At 54.9% G+C, this 20817-nt stretch overlaps 2 protein-coding genes across 22 annotated transcripts in view; one reads left to right on the top strand and one right to left on the bottom strand.

Moving 5' to 3' along the window:
- Nucleotides 1-113: 113 nt before the first annotated feature.
- Nucleotides 114-4889, top strand: LOC107143752 (steroid 21-hydroxylase). The gene is made up of 10 exons (XM_015487488.2): nucleotides 114-2018; nucleotides 2100-2189; nucleotides 2303-2457; nucleotides 2568-2663; nucleotides 2760-2861; nucleotides 2957-3043; nucleotides 3193-3393; nucleotides 3624-3802; nucleotides 3881-3984; nucleotides 4108-4889. Exons 1-10 carry the CDS (start codon nucleotides 1817-1819, stop codon nucleotides 4368-4370), a joined length of 1479 nt encoding a protein of 492 aa, XP_015342974.1. The 5' UTR covers nucleotides 114-1816; the 3' UTR covers nucleotides 4371-4889.
- The window catches only part of Tnxb (tenascin XB), a 60955-nt gene continuing 44533 nt past the window's right edge, over nucleotides 4396-20817 (bottom strand). For 11 of the 21 annotated variants that reach the window (XM_048805045.1, XM_048805051.1, XM_048805049.1 and 8 more), the window contains 23 exons: nucleotides 20268-20576; nucleotides 19428-19751; nucleotides 17152-17469; nucleotides 16426-16734; nucleotides 15586-15909; nucleotides 13312-13629; nucleotides 12628-12978; nucleotides 11773-12060; nucleotides 11083-11361; nucleotides 9388-9675; nucleotides 8171-8479; nucleotides 7579-7914; nucleotides 7243-7365; nucleotides 6979-7122; nucleotides 6663-6782; nucleotides 6429-6572; nucleotides 6205-6335; nucleotides 5954-6086; nucleotides 5717-5868; nucleotides 5509-5605; nucleotides 5258-5419; nucleotides 5020-5183; nucleotides 4396-4689 (listed from right to left, as the gene is read on the bottom strand). In XM_048805045.1, the coding sequence (XP_048661002.1) occupies nucleotides 4588-4689; nucleotides 5020-5183; nucleotides 5258-5419; nucleotides 5509-5605; nucleotides 5717-5868; nucleotides 5954-6086; nucleotides 6205-6335; nucleotides 6429-6572; nucleotides 6663-6782; nucleotides 6979-7122; nucleotides 7243-7365; nucleotides 7579-7914; nucleotides 8171-8479; nucleotides 9388-9675; nucleotides 11083-11361; nucleotides 11773-12060; nucleotides 12628-12978; nucleotides 13312-13629; nucleotides 15586-15909; nucleotides 16426-16734; nucleotides 17152-17469; nucleotides 19428-19751; nucleotides 20268-20576 (5225 nt within the window). In that variant the 3' untranslated portion in view covers nucleotides 4396-4587. The remainder of the gene's footprint in view (nucleotides 4690-5019; nucleotides 5184-5257; nucleotides 5420-5508; nucleotides 5606-5716; nucleotides 5869-5953; nucleotides 6087-6204; nucleotides 6336-6428; nucleotides 6573-6662; nucleotides 6783-6978; nucleotides 7123-7242; nucleotides 7366-7578; nucleotides 7915-8170; nucleotides 8480-9387; nucleotides 9676-11082; nucleotides 11362-11772; nucleotides 12061-12627; nucleotides 12979-13311; nucleotides 13630-15585; nucleotides 15910-16425; nucleotides 16735-17151; nucleotides 17470-19427; nucleotides 19752-20267; nucleotides 20577-20817) is intronic. The other 10 variants (XM_048805057.1, XM_048805055.1, XM_048805048.1 and 7 more) reach the window with 8 other exon arrangements.

The following is a 20817-nucleotide window of genomic DNA, read 5'->3' on the forward strand; positions in this document are numbered from 1 at the left end:
GTCAGCTTTCCACATCAGTCTCTTTTCAAATGGAGCCCCCCTCTTCTTCCATGCAACATCAAGCAGTTCTGACCTTCCTTAGGACTTCAGCACTTCCTTGGATTCTGCTTAAGTGACCCTCTTGTTGCCATTTCATCTCTCCCTAAGCCATTCTGCATGATGGCAGCATAAACTCATTTGCCAGTAGCTGCAACTGTGACAAGACACAGCTCGGGCCCAGGAGGTCGACCATGAAGAGGACGGCAGCTGTCACTGCCAACTTCAGAAGTCCCACCCTTCTAGTCTCCCTTCAGGGCAAGGCATGAATCCAGGCTGAGCCTGAGCCTCTTTTAGGACTCCAAACAGCAGGGAAGGTCAAGCTAGTAGGTGGCACTGCTGGGATTTCAACTGGGGCTCTCTAGCAGCACAGCCTGTGCTCTGGATAAACCCCCAGGGGAGAGGGACCCCCTGGGTCCCAGGAGCTATCTGCAGAGATAGAGAGTTAGGGGAAAGCCTAAGCTCTTACCTCCCAGGCAGCCCTCTTTTCTAAGCCCCCAATTACCTCCTCACAAAAGTAGTCCCTGATAGTTACTTGATCCAGTGAAAATCCATCCCTTAAGACTACAATTCCAGAAGAGGAGTAGCCCCTGGTCAGTTTTGGCTATTGTGCTGCTTCCTGGACTTTGGTATTGATGCTCAGTAATGCTGGGAATCCACACTCTTCTTGGTCTGACCCTGTAACCTGTGGACCCTGGCACCAACAGCAACCCCTCTCTGCCTGCCTGGAAGCATGTCTCTTCTCTGCCAGCAGGGGAGAGAGGGGAGGAGTGACAGAGGAGGCAACTGCCACCTACAGGAATTTTTTTTTTCTGCCTCCTATTCCTGGTCTTCAAGGCCAGAGATCCCTTCCTTGCTTTCCTATTGTTGGGTTCTGCAAAACATCTCCGTATTTGTATAACAATTCTTATTTTTATCACACGAGTTTAGGTGTGTTATTTTTCTTTGGGACCAAAGAGAGATGCCACTAGCTGTTAAAGGTACAGATTATGCAGCCTGATCACAAGCCTGAATGCTGCCTCTACCACTTTCCGATTGTTCTGGTTTTTGGGGAAGCCACTCAGCCTCTCATCTTAGGTTCCTTATCTATAAAATGGGAACAATACTAGTGTTCTATGTATAGCATGTCTGTGAAGGGTTACTTTATACAGGGAACGCACATAGAACAGAGTCTGCTACATGCTAGGTGCTCTAAATGATGACCCCTATAATTCTTTGCCTCCTGGACACTTCTGATAGTGCAAGAGGCTCTATTAATAATTTCGCAGGGACTACAGGTATATATTTGGATGCCCCAGGCAAACTAGGCCATATGGCCACCCTATCTAAAAGTAAAAACAAAGAAAACCCTATTTTCATCTCATTTGTCCTTCAAACAATCCTGGAGGGACACAGTAGGCAGGGACTGTTATTTTTCTCTTGGAGACAAATTTAAACCAGTAAAATTGTCCAAGGTGGGTATGGAGGGCGAGGGCCTGGGCTGGGGATGGACACATTGACCTGCATGGCTGACATGGAACTGGAAAGCTGATTCTGGATGAAAAAGGTCAGGGTTTTGTTTCCCTTCCTATCTTCTTGATAGATGGTATGTCCTTTGAAATGTGATATCTCCAAGGTCTATAAGACTGTCACCATCCTGGGAATGTGTCACTCTGTGGGTAGGACAGTGGGAAGGGTCCTGAAGGTGGGGGCTGGAAGGCTGCCAAAATGACCCAAGCAACAAGGCGGGGGCTCAAGAGTTATAAGTGGTTGTGACAGGGCCTCGCACAGGTCTCCAGCCATGCTGTTTCTTGGGCTGTTGTTGCTGCTGACACTATTGGCTGGCAGCCGCCTGCTGTGGGGCCAGAGGAAACTCAGGGGCTTCCACCTCCCTCCTCGTGCCCCAGGCTTCCTGCACTTTCTGCAACCCAACCTCCCCATCTATCTGCTCAGCCTCACTCGGAAACTTGGGCCCATCTACAGGCTCCGCTTGGGGCTTCAGGGTGAGTGCTCACTCCTTCCTTGTCCCATAGGAGGCTAGGTGGGGTCCTGCCCTTCCTGACACCTGCTTGGGCTCCCCCCAGATGTCGTGGTGCTGAACTCCACCAGGGCCATCGAGGAAGCCATGGTCAGAAAGTGGGTGGACTTTGCTGGCAGACCCCGAGTACCATCCTGTAAGAGCTGGGGGCATTCTTGAGGGAGAAAGGGACTTGGGAGGTAGGAGAAGTTCAGGTCCTTGGCTTCTGTGGTCAGTTCTTACCATCCATCCCTGTGATTCCCACTGCAGACAAGCTGGTGTCTCACAACTATCCAGACCTGTCACTAGGGGACTACTCCCTGCTCTGGAAGGCCCATAAGAAACTTGCCCGCTCAGCCCTGCTACTGGGTGTCCGTGAATCCATGGAGTCCCTGCTGAAGCAGCTGACTCAGGAGTTCTGTGAGGTGAAGCTGGGCTCCTGCAGCCCAGCCCTTCCCATGGGTCAGGCTCCCCTCTCTCATAGTGCCCCTTTGCTCCCCTGCCAGCCTGTGTAGCTCCTGCTCTTCCCCCACAGCACCTCAGAGTCCAGGCCAGTGCCCCCCTAGCCATCCACAAGGAATTTTCTTTCTTTGCCTGTAACATCATCTGCTGCCTCACCTTTGGAAAAAAGGTAAAGGTTGCCCTCCCTTCCCTTCCATCCTCCCCCTCAATCCTTCCCTGACCCTTCCTTGGTCCCAAACTGAAAGTATTCCTTCGTTTCTGGCAGGATGACACCCTGGGACATGCCATTTATAATTGTGTTCAGGATGTCATGAAAGCTTGGAACCACTGGTCTGTCCAAATTTTGGACTTGGTTCCCTTCCTCAAGGTGAGGAGGTGGAGTCCAGACATGTAGGTGGGGCTAGAGGAATAGGCCTCCTTCTCAGCAGCTCACTCTTGCCTCCCCCTTCTATCCTTGTCCAGTTCTTCCCCAACCCAGGGGTCTGGAAGCTGAAGAAGATCATGGAAAAAAGGGACAAAATTGTAGAGCAGCAGCTGAGGCAACACAAGGTGGGAGTGACATGAATGGACCAGGCTCCCTTCAGCCCAGGCCGGTGATGCTACTGCCTCAGCATCACTGCTGGGTCCACCTTTGGACCTGCTGCCCCCACACATCCCTCCCCGAGCTGGGAACTCAGTCACTCCCCCACCTTCTGCAGGAAAGTTTGGTGACAGGCCAGTGGAGAGATATGATAGACTACATGCTCCAAGAGCTGGGGCGGCCAAGAGAGGACAGTGGTTCTGGACAGCTCCTTGAAGGGCACGTGCACATGGCCGTGGTGGACCTTTTCATCGGTGGCACTGAGACCACAGCGACCACCCTCTCCTGGGCTGTGGCTTTCTTGCTTCACCACCCTGAGGTGTGCGCCAGGGGCGGGCAAAAGGTTCCTTCCTGTCAGCTTGGCCAGGGTCAGAAGATCCCAGCTCCCTCTTCTCTTAGTGCTGCACCCTGGCAGGGGCTACATTCATCAAAAAGAACACAATGGCTCAGTATCTGGGTATCTGGAGGGAGTGGCTGGAGGTCAGGCAGTTGTGAGTGGGCAGCAGCAGAGCTTGGTCCCTGGTCTCCAGGCTTACCCTTGCCTCACAGGTTCAGCATCGACTGCAGAAGGAGCTGGACCTCCAACTGGGGCCCGGGGCTTCAAGCTCCCAGGTCCTATATAAGGACCGAATGCGACTGCCCTTGCTCAATGCCACCATCTCAGAGGTGTTACGCCTTCGGCCTGTGGTGCCCTTGGCCTTACCCCACCGCACCATCCGGCCCAGCAGGTGAGTCCCAAGGGTTAGGGATGAGTGAGGAAGGCCTGAGCAGGGTCCTGGTCAGCCTCTAACACCACCTTCCCTCAGCATCCTTGGCTATGACATTCCTGAGGATACAGTCATCATCCCTAACCTCCAAGGTGCCAACCTTGACGAGATGGTCTGGGAGCGGCCACAGGAGTTCTGGCCTGGTATGTGGGGGGCCAGGTGCCAGGCATGGAGGTGAAGGAGGAAATGGAGGAGGCAGAAGAGGAGGTGGAGGAGGCTCATAACTGCTAAAAACCTCCCTGTCCCATCCACCCATCTGCTCACAGACCGATTCCTGAAGCCTGGCAAGAACCCCAAAGTGACATCCTTTGGCTGTGGGGCACGCGTGTGCCTAGGAGAACCGCTGGCGCGTGTGGAACTCTTCATGGTGCTGGCCCACCTGCTCCAGGCCTTCACACTGCTGCCTGAGGGTGCCCTGCCCTCTCTGCAGCCCCAGCCCTACAGTGGTGTGAACCTCCTGATGCAGCCTTTCCAGGTGCGGCTGCAGCCCCGGGACCTGGGGGCCCCAGGGCATGACCAGTGCCAGTGATGGGGCAGGATCAGTGCCAGCCAGGTGCCTCAGTTTCTCCTTTATTGCTCCCATAGAAACCCCTCCCCCTCCCCCCTGTAAACATGATGCTGTGAGGTCACAGGCAGAGAAGGCTTCCTCTGGTGGCTGGGAGGTGGAGGCATCCCTGGCTCTTCTCTGGGTGTGACCCCTCAGTGCTCGGCAGTCATACTGGGGTGTGAGAGAGGTGGGCAGCAGCTCAGCCTCCCCCTACAGGGGACCGATAGCTTCTTGGTCTTAGCTTCATTTCCGTAAAGGGTACAGAGAACTCAAAGCCCTTCCAGTGGTACCAGCTCACTCCCTGGGGAAAGTTTGGCAAGAGTCAAATCTGGATATCTCATCTGTCCCTACCCCTGCCCCTTTAGGAAGTGATTCCCAGAGATCTATCCACTCTCCCGGTACCCTGCCCACCTTCCATTGCAATCCTCAGCTGCCCAGGACTGAGGTTTAATCCTGAGCTGGCCTTTTTCACCTAATAAATCATCTTATTGGGATAACTCAGCAAGGTTGACTTTATTATCCCATTTCACAGATGGGGCCCTGAGGCATGAGCAACTCTGTCACATCCTGGGCTTCACCCAAGCAACCAAGCCCCAGTCACTGCAGCCCTGATGCCTCCCCAGCCTCTTACCTGGTGGTCCACTGTGCTCCCATAGAGCCCATTGAGGTTGGCATAGTGGCAGTTCCTGTACCACCATGCCCCACGGTAGGAGACAGCGCAGGAAATGAGCAAGTTGTTGGGGTCTCGATCACGGGCCGAAAAGACACTGCCACTGTGGTAGCTCATGGAGTCCCCTGGGCAGGGCATGAGAAGGAATGGTGAGGTCACTCCTTCCCACTCCCTCTCCCAGGCCTGGGCCTGCTCTTACCTGCGGTGCCATGGTAGCCCTCCAGGTGGAGGCGGTAGTTCTCAGCAGCTGATCCTACTCGGAAGGAGTCATACTGGGCGAACACAGCCTCATCCCCAGCCCGCAGGTCCACACGCATGGAGTAATCACCAGCCTGTGTCAGGCTGTGTAGGGCTTCATTGCCTGGGGGTAGGGGTGGGTGCTTCATCAGAGACCACATGTCCACAGGGCCTTCATCCCCTCCCTAGTTCCCCAATCCCTGAGGCACTGACCCAGCCAGAACTCCCTGGAGATGTTCCCAAAGCCATGGGCATAATCCTCCCAATCCCTCCAGAAGTCTGTTTGTCCGTCCATGCGGCGCTGGAACACCTGGGAGGCAGATGGGAACAGCATTAGTCTCTGGCTTCAGGGGCAGCAGTCTCTGCCCTACACAGATCCCTGGGGTGTGAGAGAGGAGGGCAGCCACCAGCTGGCACCCACCAGCCAGCCGCCCCCATCGGTCTCCATGTCACAAAACACATTCAGGGGCCGCTCGCGATTGCCATTGAGGAAGATGGTGGTGGTTCTCGAGGTGCTGGGCCCATTCTGCATCTCCTCCCCACAGTCCCTGGGGAAGGGGATCCGCAGTCCACCTGGGGAGAGGAGTGTGAGAAACCTGTCCTTTTTCCAAACCTTAGACCCTGCAGCCCACCCAGCGCGGGCCCCAGTTCTGGGTACCAGTGGTGAAGGAGGTGGATACTGGTGGTGTGAGGCTTTGGCCCCACACAGCCTGGAGCCGTGCATTATAGTAGGTAGAAGGGAAGAGGCCAAGGAGCCGGTGTGAGGTGATTCCCGAGGGGAGCAGGATCTCCTGTGGGACAGATAAGACATAGGTCAGGGGAGGGAGAGACCTCCTGAGGAAGCCAGAGCCAGCACCTCCGAATCAATCCAGGGAGAGGAGGTAGCCAATAGGGTAGGGGTGCGGGCACCTGAGTCTGTCCACCAGGGGTGTCAAAGCTGAGCAGGTAGCCTGTGGGTAGGACTTGGGGCTCAGTCCAAGTGAGCAGTGCTGTTCGGGGAGTCACTTCCTTGGTTTCCAAGTCCAGGGGAGCCTTCAACCCTGGGAGGGGAAGATGGGAAGAGATAATGGGGATGAGGCCTGCCCGGCTCCTTTGCCCTTCTCCTTACCCATTTCACATACCCCAGGCTGTACCTGTGGTGAAGGTGATGCTGGCTGGGGAGGTGAAGTTAGGTCCCCGGAGGCCGCGCACAGTGGCAGTGTAGTTGGTGTGGAGTACCAGGTCGCGCAGGGAGTAGTCCACAGCACTGCCCGGGGCGGAGTCCTGCAGAGATGGGGCTGGGAATGGGGGTGGGTGTCAGCTCCTGCCATTCCCTGCTCTCCTACCCCCAACAGTCCCATGTAGAGGGAGTCTTCAGCTCTGCTCACCCCCTGGGGCTGTGACCTGGACGTTGTATTTGTCCACGGGGTTCTGGGGGGGCTTCCAGTGCAGCAGAGTGGATCCCTCAGTCAAGTTCAGTGCTCGCAGCTCAGTGGGGCCATCAGGAACTGGGAGAGGGGAGGGGCTCAGAGGGGTCTCCACCACTGTCCCTACTCCTAACCTTCCCGAACTCACTGGCTACTCCCTTGTCCACAGTCAGAGCTCCAGTGTCTCCCCTCCCTTCCCCTTGGGTTCCTTCCAGGCTCCTACCCACACCCTCATTTTCTCTCCCTCCACCTGCTGCGCTGGCCCAGTCCCTCTCACCAGTGGTGAGGAAGCCTGTGAGAGGCTCACTCTCCTCAAAGCCGCGGACAGAGACCACTGTCACCTCGTAGTGAGCACCTGGGATCAGCCCCTGAATTTTCTGGGTCTGGGCCCGGCCATCCACCTGCACACTCTGCGGCTCCCCTGAAAACATATTGGGGGCTAGGAGGTTACCCAGGGAACTCCATAGCAACTGGGGGTGGACAGAGGGCAGGGGCCGGAGAGATGAGAGAGCAGATGGGGACATGGGCAGAAAAGCGTTACCTCCATCTGCCAGCTGGTAGGAAACTTTGAAGCTGTCCACCCTGGATGTTGGTGGCACCCAGCTGACCATGGCTGAGGTCTCCCCAATTTCGCTGAATTGGAGGTCACGTGGACTCTCCAGAACTGAGGATGGGAGCAAGGGATGATGGTGAGGGCAGGGGCAGGGAGGTTCCCTCCCTTTCTCCTGGGCCTCCTGGCTCCAGAAGTGCCCACCACACCTTTTCTTAGGAATGGAAATTGCTCTCAAGAATCCTCCATGCCTCCTACGCACTCCCCAGCCTCCCTCTGGCTGAGGTACCAGGTCCATTTTAGTGGGTGCCCCAAATGGGGCCTTACTTGGGCTGAGGGTCCGGGCAGTGCCTTGGATGCTGTCAGCCTTGTGAGGCCCTCGTAGCCCATAGAGAGTAAGGCTGTACAGGGTCCCAGGGCGCAGGTCTCGGAGCACCGCTGAGCGCCTCGTCCCAGGCACCATCAGCTCCCGTTGCAGCAGAGGACGTGGATGTGGCTCCAGGGTGCTTGATGATGGAACCCCAAAGCGGAGTAGGAAGGAATCAAAGGCTCCAAGTGGGGCCTCCCAGTTGAGCCGTAGCGAACTGGTGGTCACATCAGTCACTGACAGATGAGACAGGCGGGGCCCTGGGTCTCCTGGGGTCAGACCAGCAGGAGGAGGCCCTGGGAGGAACAGATGGGAAAGAAAAGTTGGAAACAGATACACACCAGCCCAGTGGCCTTCTGCCACTGCCCTGGCATATTTCTCTGTCAACAGTAGAGCTGGTAAAGGACTCCTTTAGTGGCTGCGGGTAGGAGCAGAGCAAAGAGCTGCCCCAGAGTCCATTGGCCTGCCTTCTCCTGGACACCACCTCAATCCCTCAAGTGATCCCCATTTCTGGGGGCCCCCTTACCCGGCTCAACCCAGGCCTGGCCCCACCTGTGGTGCCCTCTGTGGAGATGGGCCCTCGACGCATCCCTTCATAGAGACCATAGAGGGAGAACTGGTAAGAGGTGTTGGGCTCCAGGCCTGAGATGAGGACCTTGTTCTGATCACCATCCACAAGCAGGGCCTGGGGCTGCCCATCTGTGTCCAGATACTGGACCACAAAGGAGTCAAAGGGGCCCTGGACCACACTCCACGACAGGCGCAGTGAGTCTGGGGTTGCCTCGGTCACAGCCATCACCCCCAGCTTCGGTGCTTCAGAGGGCTCAGGGGCTTCTGGGGCTGGTGTGTCCTCTTCTGGGGCTATGTGGGGGGGATCCCAGAGAAAAAGTTAAGTGGAAGTGCCACAGGGCTCTGCTTTTTCCATCTTGCTGGCCCAAGGCCGGGGTGGGGACTTTATAGTTCTGATTAGGCTATCAGGTAGAGAGAAGAGAGGGGCTAAGTTCTTCTAGGACTTTCCATCTCTTAAATCTGACTTATTCCTGACATGCCTGAGGCTTGTTCCCTGATTGGAAAGCTGCTGTGACCTCATCCTCTTTCCAGGTATCCTGTGCTGTGTCTGGATCAAGTACATATTTTCCCCTTCCCCACCCAATCCCATCCAGCCTCTCCTCTAGATGTCTGCACAGGCTTCACCCTGTACTGACTGCCTGGCAATCATGGGGCTTGGGGCTTGGGACACATGGTATTCTTTCTGAGAACAGCTGAGGGTGGACCGGGCTGTGATAGGCCAGTCACACCAGCTGCCTCTAACCTGGCAGACCTGATGTGGATGTCAGTGACCTCTGGAAGAGGAGCCTGCCCCACAAATGCAGCCACATCTACTGGCTTCTGTGTCCCTCATCTGTTGTGTTTCCCAGTGATTTTCCATTTGAGGAAATGCTCCTGCCTCATCCATGGCAGGAAAGTTTGCCCCGGTCTGGAGGTTAACAGATACCCCAACAGAGTAGTGGGGGGAAGCCACATGATGGAGCAAAAACTGGGGTCAGCAAGTAAGGGAACCACCACCAAGACCTTTCCTTCTCGCCTGTCCTGGCTCCGCTTTTGTCTAACTCTGTAATCAATGGCAGTCTGACTTAGTGGCAAACTTTCCTTTTCCTTGGGCCCTGGTCAAGGCTCCCTCTCCTGGCCTGTCCACTCCGGTCAGTCTTTAGCACAAAAGTGCAAGGAAGCTACCTGCTAGTGCCAAGCAGGACGGCCTTAGGCCTCACCTGTCATTCCCAGGACGGAGACTGGGCCCAGGCGCTTTCCTCCAACTAGTCCATAGAGCAGAAACTTGTATTTCCTGCCAGGTTTCAGGCCCTCTATGGTGACTTCAAGCTGGTCTGCAGCCACAGGCACTGCCTGGGACTGCCCGTTGGTGTCCTTATACTGGACTAGGAAGGAGTCAAAGGGGCCCTCGGCCACAGTCCAGGACAGGCGCAGGGAGTCTGAGGTCTCCTCAGTCACTGCTAGTTCCCCTAGGCGCGGTGGGGGCTGCCGGGTTTTCTCCAGGGGAGCTGTGGAGAGCATAAGGGAGAATCCTTGTTAAGACCTGCCTGACCCCGAACCCTGAGGTATAAGGGTCTTGGAAAGGTCCCCAGGTTGTCTCTGGGACAGCCACCTAAGGATGAATAGGCCTGCTCTGCAGGATGAGGGATAGCAGCCCGGTCCTCCCTCTGGAGGCCACTGCCCACCCCCCTTCCCATCTCTGCTCCCTCCCTGCTGTGTTCAAGGGTACAATAAACATAAAAGATCATCTCACCAGAGAAGGGTGGTACAGAGGGGGACCTTAATTTCCTCTGACTTCTAGCCTCTGAGCAGGGCTGTGGTCAGAGCTGAGAGACTCTCAGAGGGTGTCTGGATTGTCAGACACCCCCATGTGGGAGACCTGGGTTGGGCAGCCAGGCAGCTCACAGCTTCTGTCACTGCTCAGCCTTATCTCCTGCCATGGCCATCAGCCTGAACCATCCCCCCACCTGCTTCCCCAGTCCCACACTAATCCTACTGGACCAGGGCAGCTGGGGTAGGGCAGAGCTGGAAGAACAAAGAACAGAGAAAAGGAAACTCTCCCATATGGGGATGGCTGTTGATACAGATCAGAGGAACCCATATGTAGTCTCCAAGTGAGAGTTTGGGGTAAAGAAAAATGGAGTCTGGTTGGGCACAGTGGCACATGCCTATAAGCCCAGCAGCTCAGGAGGCTGAGGCAAGAGGATCGTGAGTTCAAAGCCAGCCTCAGCAATAGCAAGGTACTAAGCAACTCAGTGAGACCCTGTCTCTAAATAAAATACAAAATAGTGCTGGAGATGTGGCTCAGTGGTTGAGTGCCCCTGAGTTCAATCCCCAGTACCCCCCCCCCAAAAAAATAATAATGGAGTGTGGGCCCCAAGCCCTGACTGGCTGGCCAGGATGACTCATGGTCCTGGGAGTGGGTAAGGGTCAGTGACCCACTCCACCCTTTTCTCAGGGGGCTGAGTCATGGGCTCAAGGATACCAGATTTTTCCAGTCTTTCTTCAGCCAAGCCCTCCCTTACTTTCCACCTCTTGCCTCAGGGTTGGGATGGAAGAAGAAGGATGGGCAAACTGAGTGCCAGTGGGGATTATTCATCACCATCACGCAGGTGAGGAAGCCAATGTCCATGGCCACATGGCTGGAGAGGGCTGAAGTTGGAATCTGAACACAGGTCGGCCCAAAGCCTACTTCTTAATCCTTCAGCAGCAGTTTATGAATGAAGGTAATAGTGCATATGAAATGCTCACAATTGTGTTTAGCACACAGTAGGGACTTTCTTTTGGTGTTATGGTTGCTATGCCCAGGCTGAAGAGAGAATATATTTCCTGGGAAGGCCATGCTGTCAACTTTGGGCTCTCAAATAAGAGGCAGCTCTGGAAAGGGCAGGAGGCAGGGCCAGGGGCTTGCTTACCTGTGGTGCCATCAGCAGAAAGGGGGCCCAGCCGCTTCCTGCCTGCCAGGCCATACAGCAGGAACTTGTATTTCCTATTTGGCTCCAGGCTGAGGATGGTAACCTTATGCTGGTCTGCAGCCACAGGAACCACCTGGGGCTGCCCATCCCTGTCCTTGTACTGGATCACAAAGGAGTCAAATTCGCCTTCAGGGACCGTCCATGAGAGGCCCATGGAGTCAGGGGTCACATCTGTCACTGTCAGCTCTCCCAGGCGGGGAGAGGGTTTCTTGTCTGGGACTGGAAAAGAGAGGGAGCTGTATGGAGAGTGATGGCCACAGAGATGGAAGCAGAGAGATTGCTGTGTGTGTGTGTGTGTGTGTGTGTGCTATGCTCTATGGTTATGGAGGACATGAGGGAGCAAATGGACCAGGAATAGGTATAAAAGCACTGCAAAAAAAAAAAAAAGTCAGCAAAGAAACTAAGGGTCTCCTGGAATGGGATGTAAGCAGGGTAGGGATAACGATGGGAGTGGGGTGGGGGAAGAGAAGCTCAGGGTCTGGATTTCAATAAACCTGATAAATAAATGGGTCCTGAGGTCCTAAGGTCTGGAGTGTGAGGCACAGAAATATGAAATCCCAAAAGTCACCACAAGGGGGCGGAGCAGGCCACGAGCTCCAGAGACAAAGGTGGCCTCTGTCCTCCACTCACGGGTCTTGACATCCACAGAGACTGGGCCATGGCGCTTCCCATCCAGGAGTCCAAAGAGCAAGAACCTGTACTTGCGGGCGGGGTCCAGACCCGAGACAGTAACCTCACGGAGGTCTCTATTCACGGGAACTGCCTGGAGCTGCCCCTGTGCATCCTTGTACTGGACCAGGAAGGAGTCAAAGGGGCCCTGGGCCACGGTCCATGAGAGGTGCACAGTGTCCAAGGTCACAGCTGCCACAGCCAGGTCCCCAAGGTGGGGCTCCACGGGAGTCTGGGTAGGGAGGGAGGCTGGAAGAGAGCAGAAGAGGCTGAGGATAGAGGCAGGAACTGCTCAAGGGAGACGGTTCTTTCCCCATAACCTCTTCCCTGTATCCCAGGCTTTGCTGTAGGCAGTTCACACCTGAGAGTGCACCTAACTCCCAACAAAGTGCTAATAAAATTACCACCCCATACTGCAGGATCTGAGGCCACAGGGGTTAAGAAAAGCTTGCAAAATCACAGTTAGTACGCTTGGAGGCAGATTCAAATCTACACAGCCCAAACCTGGAGCACATTTGGAGTCATTAAAATATCCAGTCATGGAACCTGAAGGTGCAATTAATGAGAAATAGAGTGACTTAGAAGTTCTGGATAATGGAGGGAGGAGGGAAGCCACAATAAATGGGGCATGGACTACACGCCCATTTCACCACAAATTAAGTGATAAATAATATTCAATTCAAGGACAAGCAACATCAGTAGTAATATTTAAGAAAATAGGAACCAAGAGGTCCAGTGATAAGGTGTTGATATCCAAAAAAGAACAAAGAAAAAAACAGAGGGGACCCCAGAGTGAAGGGCCTGCCCCTTACTTACAGGTAACCCCGACAGCAGATGCAGGACCCACGCGGTGGCCCTGGTGGAGTCCATACAGGTGCATCTTGTACTTGCGTCCAGGCTCCAGGTCCCCCACAGTGGCCTCTCTGTCCTCTCCTCCAATACGTACCACCTGGGGCTGCCCATCCCTGTCCTTGTACTGGATGGTGAAGGAGTCAAACTGGCCCTGGGGCACAGTCCAGGAGAGGCTCAGGGAGTCAGGGGAGGAGCCTGTCACTGTCAGCTCCCCCAGGAGTGGCTCCTCAGTGGACTCTGGGGCCTCTGTGCTGGGTTCTGTGGGCCTGGGGGTCTCCTCCACCTCTGTGGGGCTGGGGGTCTCCTCCACTGCAGCTGAGAAGGAGAGACAGAGAAGGTGAAGCAGGCTCTCTAGGAGATGCACTCAGGTCTTGGGGAGAAGGAGAGAGAAGCCATGGCCACCACTGGCGGTACTGAAGTCAGTTTAGACAAGTCCAAGTTCATCCTTGGGGCTGAGAGGCCCTGCTCAGCTGACAAGCATGCCCAAGCTCAAGGTCAGCTGGATGGAACTGGGGGCAGCTCCCAGCACAGCACAAGTCCCTGCGGTCCTTCCCTGACCAGTACAAATGTTCCCTGCTCAGCTGTTACCCAAGAGTGAGAGTCAATCTCCCACTGGGTCCCACCCTGGGGGTCCCAGCATCCACTCACTTGTTACCCCAATGACAGAGACGGGGCCTATGCGCTGGCCACTGTGGAAGCCATACAGGTGCATCTTGTACTTGTGGTCTGGCTCCAGCCTTGAGATGGTGACCTCGTCCTCATGCCCTGGCACCCGCACCACCTTGGGCTGCCCGTCCCCATTCTTGTACTGGACTAGGAAGTGGTCAAACTGCCCTTCAGGGACTGTCCAGGAGAGGCTCAGGGAGTCAGGGGTAGCATCTGTCACAGTCAGCTCCCCTAGGCGTGGCCTGAGAGGAGGCTCGGGGGTTGTGGTGGGTGTTACTTGCGTGGTCATTGCTTCATCCTCTGCAGAGGGACACACACACATACAGGGACAGTGAGATCTCTTCTGCCCTCTCAGTTCAGAAGCCAAAGCAGCATTTACAACAAATAAAGCACCAAGGAGCAGAATGATGCTGGCCACGGCACCACTGACATGTCCCCTTCCTGCTCCTTCCACATCCCCGTTCCTAGCCCTCACCCACCATCTACTAACTGCCACCATCTATCAACACCCACATAACTTCTCCTCCCTCCAGCACCTGCCTCTTGAGAAGGGCCCACTTGGTCACTGTACCCTGGGCCTCCCTCCACTGGGGTCTCCTGGCCACCTTCTCATCCGCCTGGTTCAGGTCTTTGCTCCCAAAGAGCCTCAGAACACCCCACCCAAGCCAGAAACTGGGGAGTGCCCTGGACCTGTCCCTCTCCCAGCTGCCATCAGACTTGGAGGATGTCCCAGACTCCTTCCTAAGTTCCTCTAGCTGCAGGCCCTGGGGTGGCCACTGTCTCTTCTCACTTGGATTGTTTCTTCCCTATTGCCCTTCCTGACTCTGGGCTCACCTGCACCCGCCATATTTAACATGGCCTGAGCTTGGTATGTTCACATCAGATGCCAACATTCGGCAGAGAACTGGGCAACCATACCCCTCAGGCCTCCTGAGCTTCTCCCATCTCTCCACCCATACCTCAGGGCCATCCCTGTACCTTGAAGATATCTTACAAAATCCTCTCTTGTGTGCCATGCTCTCTCTATCCTCATGGTCTCTGCACCAGTTGGGACATTTACCTGATACCCACTTTCTAAAGCTGTTGCCAGGCTAATGCCTGATAAGCTTCAGCTCCCTGTAGGCATGTTAGCTTGGGAGTCCCTGCCTCATTCAGGCTCATCCCCCTCTACTGTACTTTCTGGCTTTCTGCCTGTCACCCTGAATGTGAGCCCAACAAAAATGTGAACTTGTATATGCCTCTTTCAAAACTTTACCCTGAGAGAGAAAAACGCAGCAATGTGAGCTAACAATGTGAGCTGCCCACTCTCTCTCAGCTGACCTTGCTTGCTCAAAGCTGGCCTGGCACAGCTCAGACCTATGTGGTCCAGTTGAACATAGATAGTTTAATGGGTCATCCACATAGACATCTGTCACCAGAATAGCTTAAAAACAGAGCCAGCCTGGAATCATGTCTCCACACACAAACTTGAACATTCACCAAACCAAAGACATGACCCAACAGCCCCATCCAGCTAATCTGAGTGGTGGCTGCTGATAGAGTCCCAACTTTGGCCTCCTTCTAGAGACCTCCCCACAGATAAGACTTGGTAAGATTCAGTGATAAAGTTGAGCCCTCTTCCTGACAGCATCCAATTCGGAGCCAAACCTGCCTCCTAGTCTCCCACAAGTCACCTAACACCTAGCACAGATCCTAAACCATTTCTTTCCCAACACTCTTACAGAATTACTCACTATCCTGCTCCACAAGCAGCATAAATTCATTCATGCATCACAGGTGAATGAACTCCACAGTGCCTGGATAAGGGCATGAAATTCACTGTGGAATAAACAGTATACCCATAGACCAAAGGTCTGTCAGTATCCTACAATGGGATTACAGGTGCACAGAGAAGATGCTGTGCCCCTTTACCTTCCCTCTTTCTTCATGGCTTCCAGGAAACTCCACAGAGGTGGAGCCTCTCTGAGGAATCAGGGATGCAAGCAAAATTCTTAGCAATGAATTGCAAGGGACAATCACATTGCTCTGTTGTGAGGAGGTTTACCAAGGCACCAGAGGCAACAAACCTTGATAGGAATGTAGAATATCAGGCTCCAGCCCCAACCTGATGAATACAAATCTGCAGATGCACAAGGCACTCAGATATGCACAAGCAGCATTGCTGCTGGGAACATTTTGTTTTTGTAAAGCTGGTGGAGAATCAAACAACTTCCAGCACTGCTCTTCCCTGCCCTGCCCCACCCCACATTCACTCACCAGTGACACCCACGGTGGACATGGGACCCACACGGTGGCCCTGGTGGAGTCCGTACAGGTGCATCTTGTACTTGCGTCCAGGCTCCAGGTCCCCCACAGTGGCCTCTCTCTCCTCTCCTCCAACTCGTACCACTTGGAGCTGCCCATCCCTGTCCTTGTACTGGATGGTGAAGGAGTTGAACTGGCCCTGGGGCACAGTCCAGGAGAGGCTCAGGGAGTCAGGGGAGGAGCCTGTCACTGTCAGCTCCCCCAGGAGTGGCTCCTCAGTGGACTCTGGGGCCTCTGTGCTGGGTTCTGTGGGGATGGGGGTCTCCTCCACTGCAGCTGAGAAGGTGAAAGAGAGAGGGTGAGGCAGGTTCCCTGGGAAGTATGTTCAGGTCTTGGGGAGAAGAAGGGAGGGGCCACAGCCACCACTGGGAGTACTGAGGTCAGTTTAGACAAGCCCAAGTTCATCCTTGGAGCTGGGAGGCCCTGTTCAGCTGACAAGCATGCCCAAGCTCAAAATCAGCTGGGTGGAACTGGGGAAAGCTCCCAGCACAGCAGAAATCCCTATGGCCTTTCTTTTTCCAGAAGGAGACAGAGGTCAACCCCAGGGAAGGCAAAAAGGGGTCCATGGCCTCAGACAAGAGCAGGCCTGTGGTTACTGACCAAGCCTCTGCCACTGTTCTCTGCTCAGTTCCCTGACTAGCTCTCCCTGCCCCCACACATCACACTTGTCTCAAGGATGGGGTGGGAGGATTAGAGGCCTAGGGGCCTGGGGACCTGGATCTTCAGCAGAGGAAATACTGGAGACTCCATTTCCCCAAGAACCAACCTAGAGGCCCCTTGACCTTCACTCACCAGTCATGCCCAGAGTAGACACGGGTCCCACACGGCGGCCCTGGTGGAGGCCATACAGGTGCATCTTGTACTTGCGTCCAGGTTCCAGGTCCCCCACAGTGGCCTCTCTCTCCTCTCCTCCAACATGCACCACCTGGGGCCGTCCATCCCTGTCCTTGTACTGGATGGTGAAGGAGTTGAACTGGCCCTGGGGCACAGTCCAGGAGAGGCTCAGGGAGTCAGGGGAGGAGCCTGTCACTGTCAGCTCCCCCAGGAGTGGCTCCTCCGTGGGCTCTGGGGCCTCCGTGCTGGGTTCTGTGGGGCTGGGGGCTGAAGGGAAAAGAGAGAAAGGGTGAGGCAGGCTTCTTGGGAAGTTTCCTCAGGTCTTGGGGAGAAGAAGGGAGGAGCCACAGCCACCACTGGGGGTACTGAGGTCAGTTTAGATAAGCCCAAGTTCATTCTTGGGGCTGGGAGGCCCTGCTCAGTTGACAAGCATGCCCAAGCTTAAGATCAGCTGGGTGGAACTGTAGGCAGCTCCCAGCACAGCACAAATTCCTACGGCCCTTCCCTTTCCAGAAGGAGACAGAGGTCAACTCCTGGGGAGGCAAAAAGAGGCCATAGCCTTAGCAAGAGCAGGCCTGTGGTTACTGACCAAGCCTCTGCCACTGTTCCCTGCTCAGCTGTTACCCAAGAGTTAGAGTCAACCTCCCACTGGGTCCCACCCTGGGGCTCCCAGCATCCACTCACTTGTCACCCCAATGACAGAGACGGGGCCTATGCGCTGGCCACTGTGGAAGCCATACAGGTGCATCTTGTACTTGTGGTCTGGCTCCAGCCCTGAGATGGTGACCTCATCCTCATGCCCTGGCACCCGCACCACCTTGGGCTGCCCGTCCCCATTCTTGTACTGGACCAGGAAGTGGTCAAACTGTCCTTCAGGGACTGTCCAGGAGAGGCTCAGGGAGTCAGGGGTAGCATCTGTCACAGTCAGCTCCCCTAGGCGTGGCCTGAGTGGAGGCTCGGGGGTTGTGGTGGGTGTTACTTGCATGGTCATTGCTTCATCCTCTGCAGAGGGACACACACACACATACAGGGACAGTGAGATCTCTTCTGCCCTCTCAGTTCAGAAGCCAAAGCAGCATTTACAACAAATAAAGCACCAAGGAGCAGAATGATGCTGGCCACGGCACCACTGACATGTCCCCTTCCTGCTCCTTCCACATCCCCGTTCCTAGCCCTCACCCACCATCTACTAACTGCCACCATCTATCAACACCCACATAACTTCTCCTCCCTCCAGCACCTGCCTCTTGAGAAGGGCCCACTTGGTCACTGTACCCTGGGCCTCCCTCCACTGGGGTCTCCTGGCCACCTTCTCATCCGCCTGGTTCAGGTCTTTGCTCCCAAAGAGCCTCAGAACACCCCACCCAAGCCAGAAACTGGGGAGTGCCCTGGACCTGTCCCTCTCCCAGCTGCCATCAGACTTGGAGGATGTCCCAGACTCCTTCCTAAGTTCCTCTAGCTGCAGGCCCTGGGGTGGCCACTGTCTCTTCTCACTTGGATTGTTTCTTCCCTATTGCCCTTCCTGACTCTGGGCTCACCTGCACCCGCCATATTTAACATGGCCTGAGCTTGGTATGTTCACATCAGATGCCAACATTCGGCAGAGAACTGGGCAACCATACCCCTCAGGCCTCCTGAGCTTCTCCCATCTCTCCACCCATACCTCAGGGCCATCCCTGTACCTTGAAGATATCTTACAAAATCCTCTCTTGTGTGCCATGCTCTCTCTATCCTCATGGTCTCTGCACCAGTTGGGACATTTACCTGATACCCACTTTCTAAAGCTGTTGCCAGGCTAATGCCTGATAAGCTTCAGCTCCCTGTAGGCATGTTAGCTTGGGAGTCCCTGCCTCATTCAGGCTCATCCCCCTCTACTGTACTTTCTGGCTTTCTGCCTGTCACCCTGAATGTGAGCCCAACAAAAATGTGAACTTGTATATGCCTCTTTCAAAACTTTACCCTGAGAGAGAAAAACGCAGCAATGTGAGCTAACAATGTGAGCTGCCCACTCTCTCTCAGCTGACCTTGCTTGCTCAAAGCTGGCCTGGCACAGCTCAGACCTATGTGGTCCAGTTGAACATAGATAGTTTAATGGGTCATCCACATAGACATCTGTCACCAGAATAGCTTAAAAACAGAGCCAGCCTGGAATCATGTCTCCACACACAAACTTGAACATTCACCAAACCAAAGACATGACCCAACAGCCCCATCCAGCTAATCTGAGTGGTGGCTGCTGATAGAGTCCCAACTTTGGCCTCCTTCTAGAGACCTCCCCACAGATAAGACTTGGTAAGATTCAGTGATAAAGTTGAGCCCTCTTCCTGACAGCATCCAATTCGGAGCCAAACCTGCCTCCTAGTCTCCCACAAGTCACCTAACACCTAGCACAGATCCTAAACCATTTCTTTCCCAACACTCTTACAGAATTACTCACTATCCTGCTCCACAAGCAGCATAAATTCATTCATGCATCACAGGTGAATGAACTCCACAGTGCCTGGATAAGGGCATGAAATTCACTGTGGAATAAACAGTATACCCATAGACCAAAGGTCTGTCAGTATCCTACAATGGGATTACAGGTGCACAGAGAAGATGCTGTGCCCCTTTACCTTCCCTCTTTCTTCATGGCTTCCAGGAAACTCCACAGAGGTGGAGCCTCTCTGAGGAATCAGGGATGCAAGCAAAATTCTTAGCAATGAATTGCAAGGGACAATCACATTGCTCTGTTGTGAGGAGGTTTACCAAGGCACCAGAGGCAACAAACCTTGATAGGAATGTAGAATATCAGGCTCCAGCCCCAACCTGATGAATACAAATCTGCAGATGCACAAGGCACTCAGATATGCACAAGCAGCATTGCTGCTGGGAACATTTTGTTTTTGTAAAGCTGGTGGAGAATCAAACAACTTCCAGCACTGCTCTTCCCTGCCCTGCCCCACCCCACATTCACTCACCAGTGACACCCACGGTGGACATGGGACCCACACGGTGGCCCTGGTGGAGTCCGTACAGGTGCATCTTGTACTTGCGTCCAGGCTCCAGGTCCCCCACAGTGGCCTCTCTCTCCTCTCCTCCAACTCGTACCACTTGGAGCTGCCCATCCCTGTCCTTGTACTGGATGGTGAAGGAGTTGAACTGGCCCTGGGGCACAGTCCAGGAGAGGCTCAGGGAGTCAGGGGAGGAGCCTGTCACTGTCAGCTCCCCCAGGAGTGGCTCCTCAGTGGACTCTGGGGCCTCTGTGCTGGGTTCTGTGGGGATGGGGGTCTCCTCCACTGCAGCTGAGAAGGTGAAAGAGAGAGGGTGAGGCAGGTTCCCTGGGAAGTATGTTCAGGTCTTGGGGAGAAGAAGGGAGGGGCCACAGCCACCACTGGGAGTACTGAGGTCAGTTTAGACAAGCCCAAGTTCATCCTTGGAGCTGGGAGGCCCTGTTCAGCTGACAAGCATGCCCAAGCTCAAAATCAGCTGGGTGGAACTGGGGAAAGCTCCCAGCACAGCAGAAATCCCTATGGCCTTTCTTTTTCCAGAAGGAGACAGAGGTCAACCCCAGGGAAGGCAAAAAGGGGTCCATGGCCTCAGACAAGAGCAGGCCTGTGGTTACTGACCAAGCCTCTGCCACTGTTCTCTGCTCAGTTCCCTGACTAGCTCTCCCTGCCCCCACACATCACACTTGTCTCAAGGATGGGGTGGGAGGATTAGAGGCCTAGGGGCCTGGGGACCTGGATCTTCAGCAGAGGAAATACTGGAGACTCCATTTCCCCAAGAACCAACCTAGAGGCCCCTTGACCTTCACTCACCAGTCATGCCCAGAGTAGACACGGGTCCCACACGGCGGCCCTGGTGGAGGCCATACAGGTGCATCTTGTACTTGCGTCCAGGTTCCAGGTCCCCCACAGTGGCCTCTCTCTCCTCTCCTCCAACATGCACCACCTGGGGCCGTCCATCCCTGTCCTTGTACTGGATGGTGAAGGAGTTGAACTGGCCCTGGGGCACAGTCCAGGAGAGGCTCAGGGAGTCAGGGGAGGAGCCTGTCACTGTCAGCTCCCCCAGGAGTGGCTCCTCCGTGGGCTCTGGGGCCTCCGTGCTGGGTTCTGTGGGGCTGGGGGCTGAAGGGAAAAGAGAGAAAGGGTGAGGCAGGCTTCTTGGGAAGTTTCCTCAGGTCTTGGGGAGAAGAAGGGAGGAGCCACAGCCACCACTGGGGGTACTGAGGTCAGTTTAGATAAGCCCAAGTTCATTCTTGGGGCTGGGAGGCCCTGCTCAGTTGACAAGCATGCCCAAGCTTAAGATCAGCTGGGTGGAACTGTAGGCAGCTCCCAGCACAGCACAAATTCCTACGGCCCTTCCCTT

Source organism: Marmota marmota, unplaced genomic scaffold (assembly GCF_001458135.2).
Source record: "Marmota marmota marmota unplaced genomic scaffold, marMar, whole genome shotgun sequence".
Classification (NCBI taxonomy): domain Eukaryota; kingdom Metazoa; phylum Chordata; class Mammalia; order Rodentia; family Sciuridae; genus Marmota; species Marmota marmota.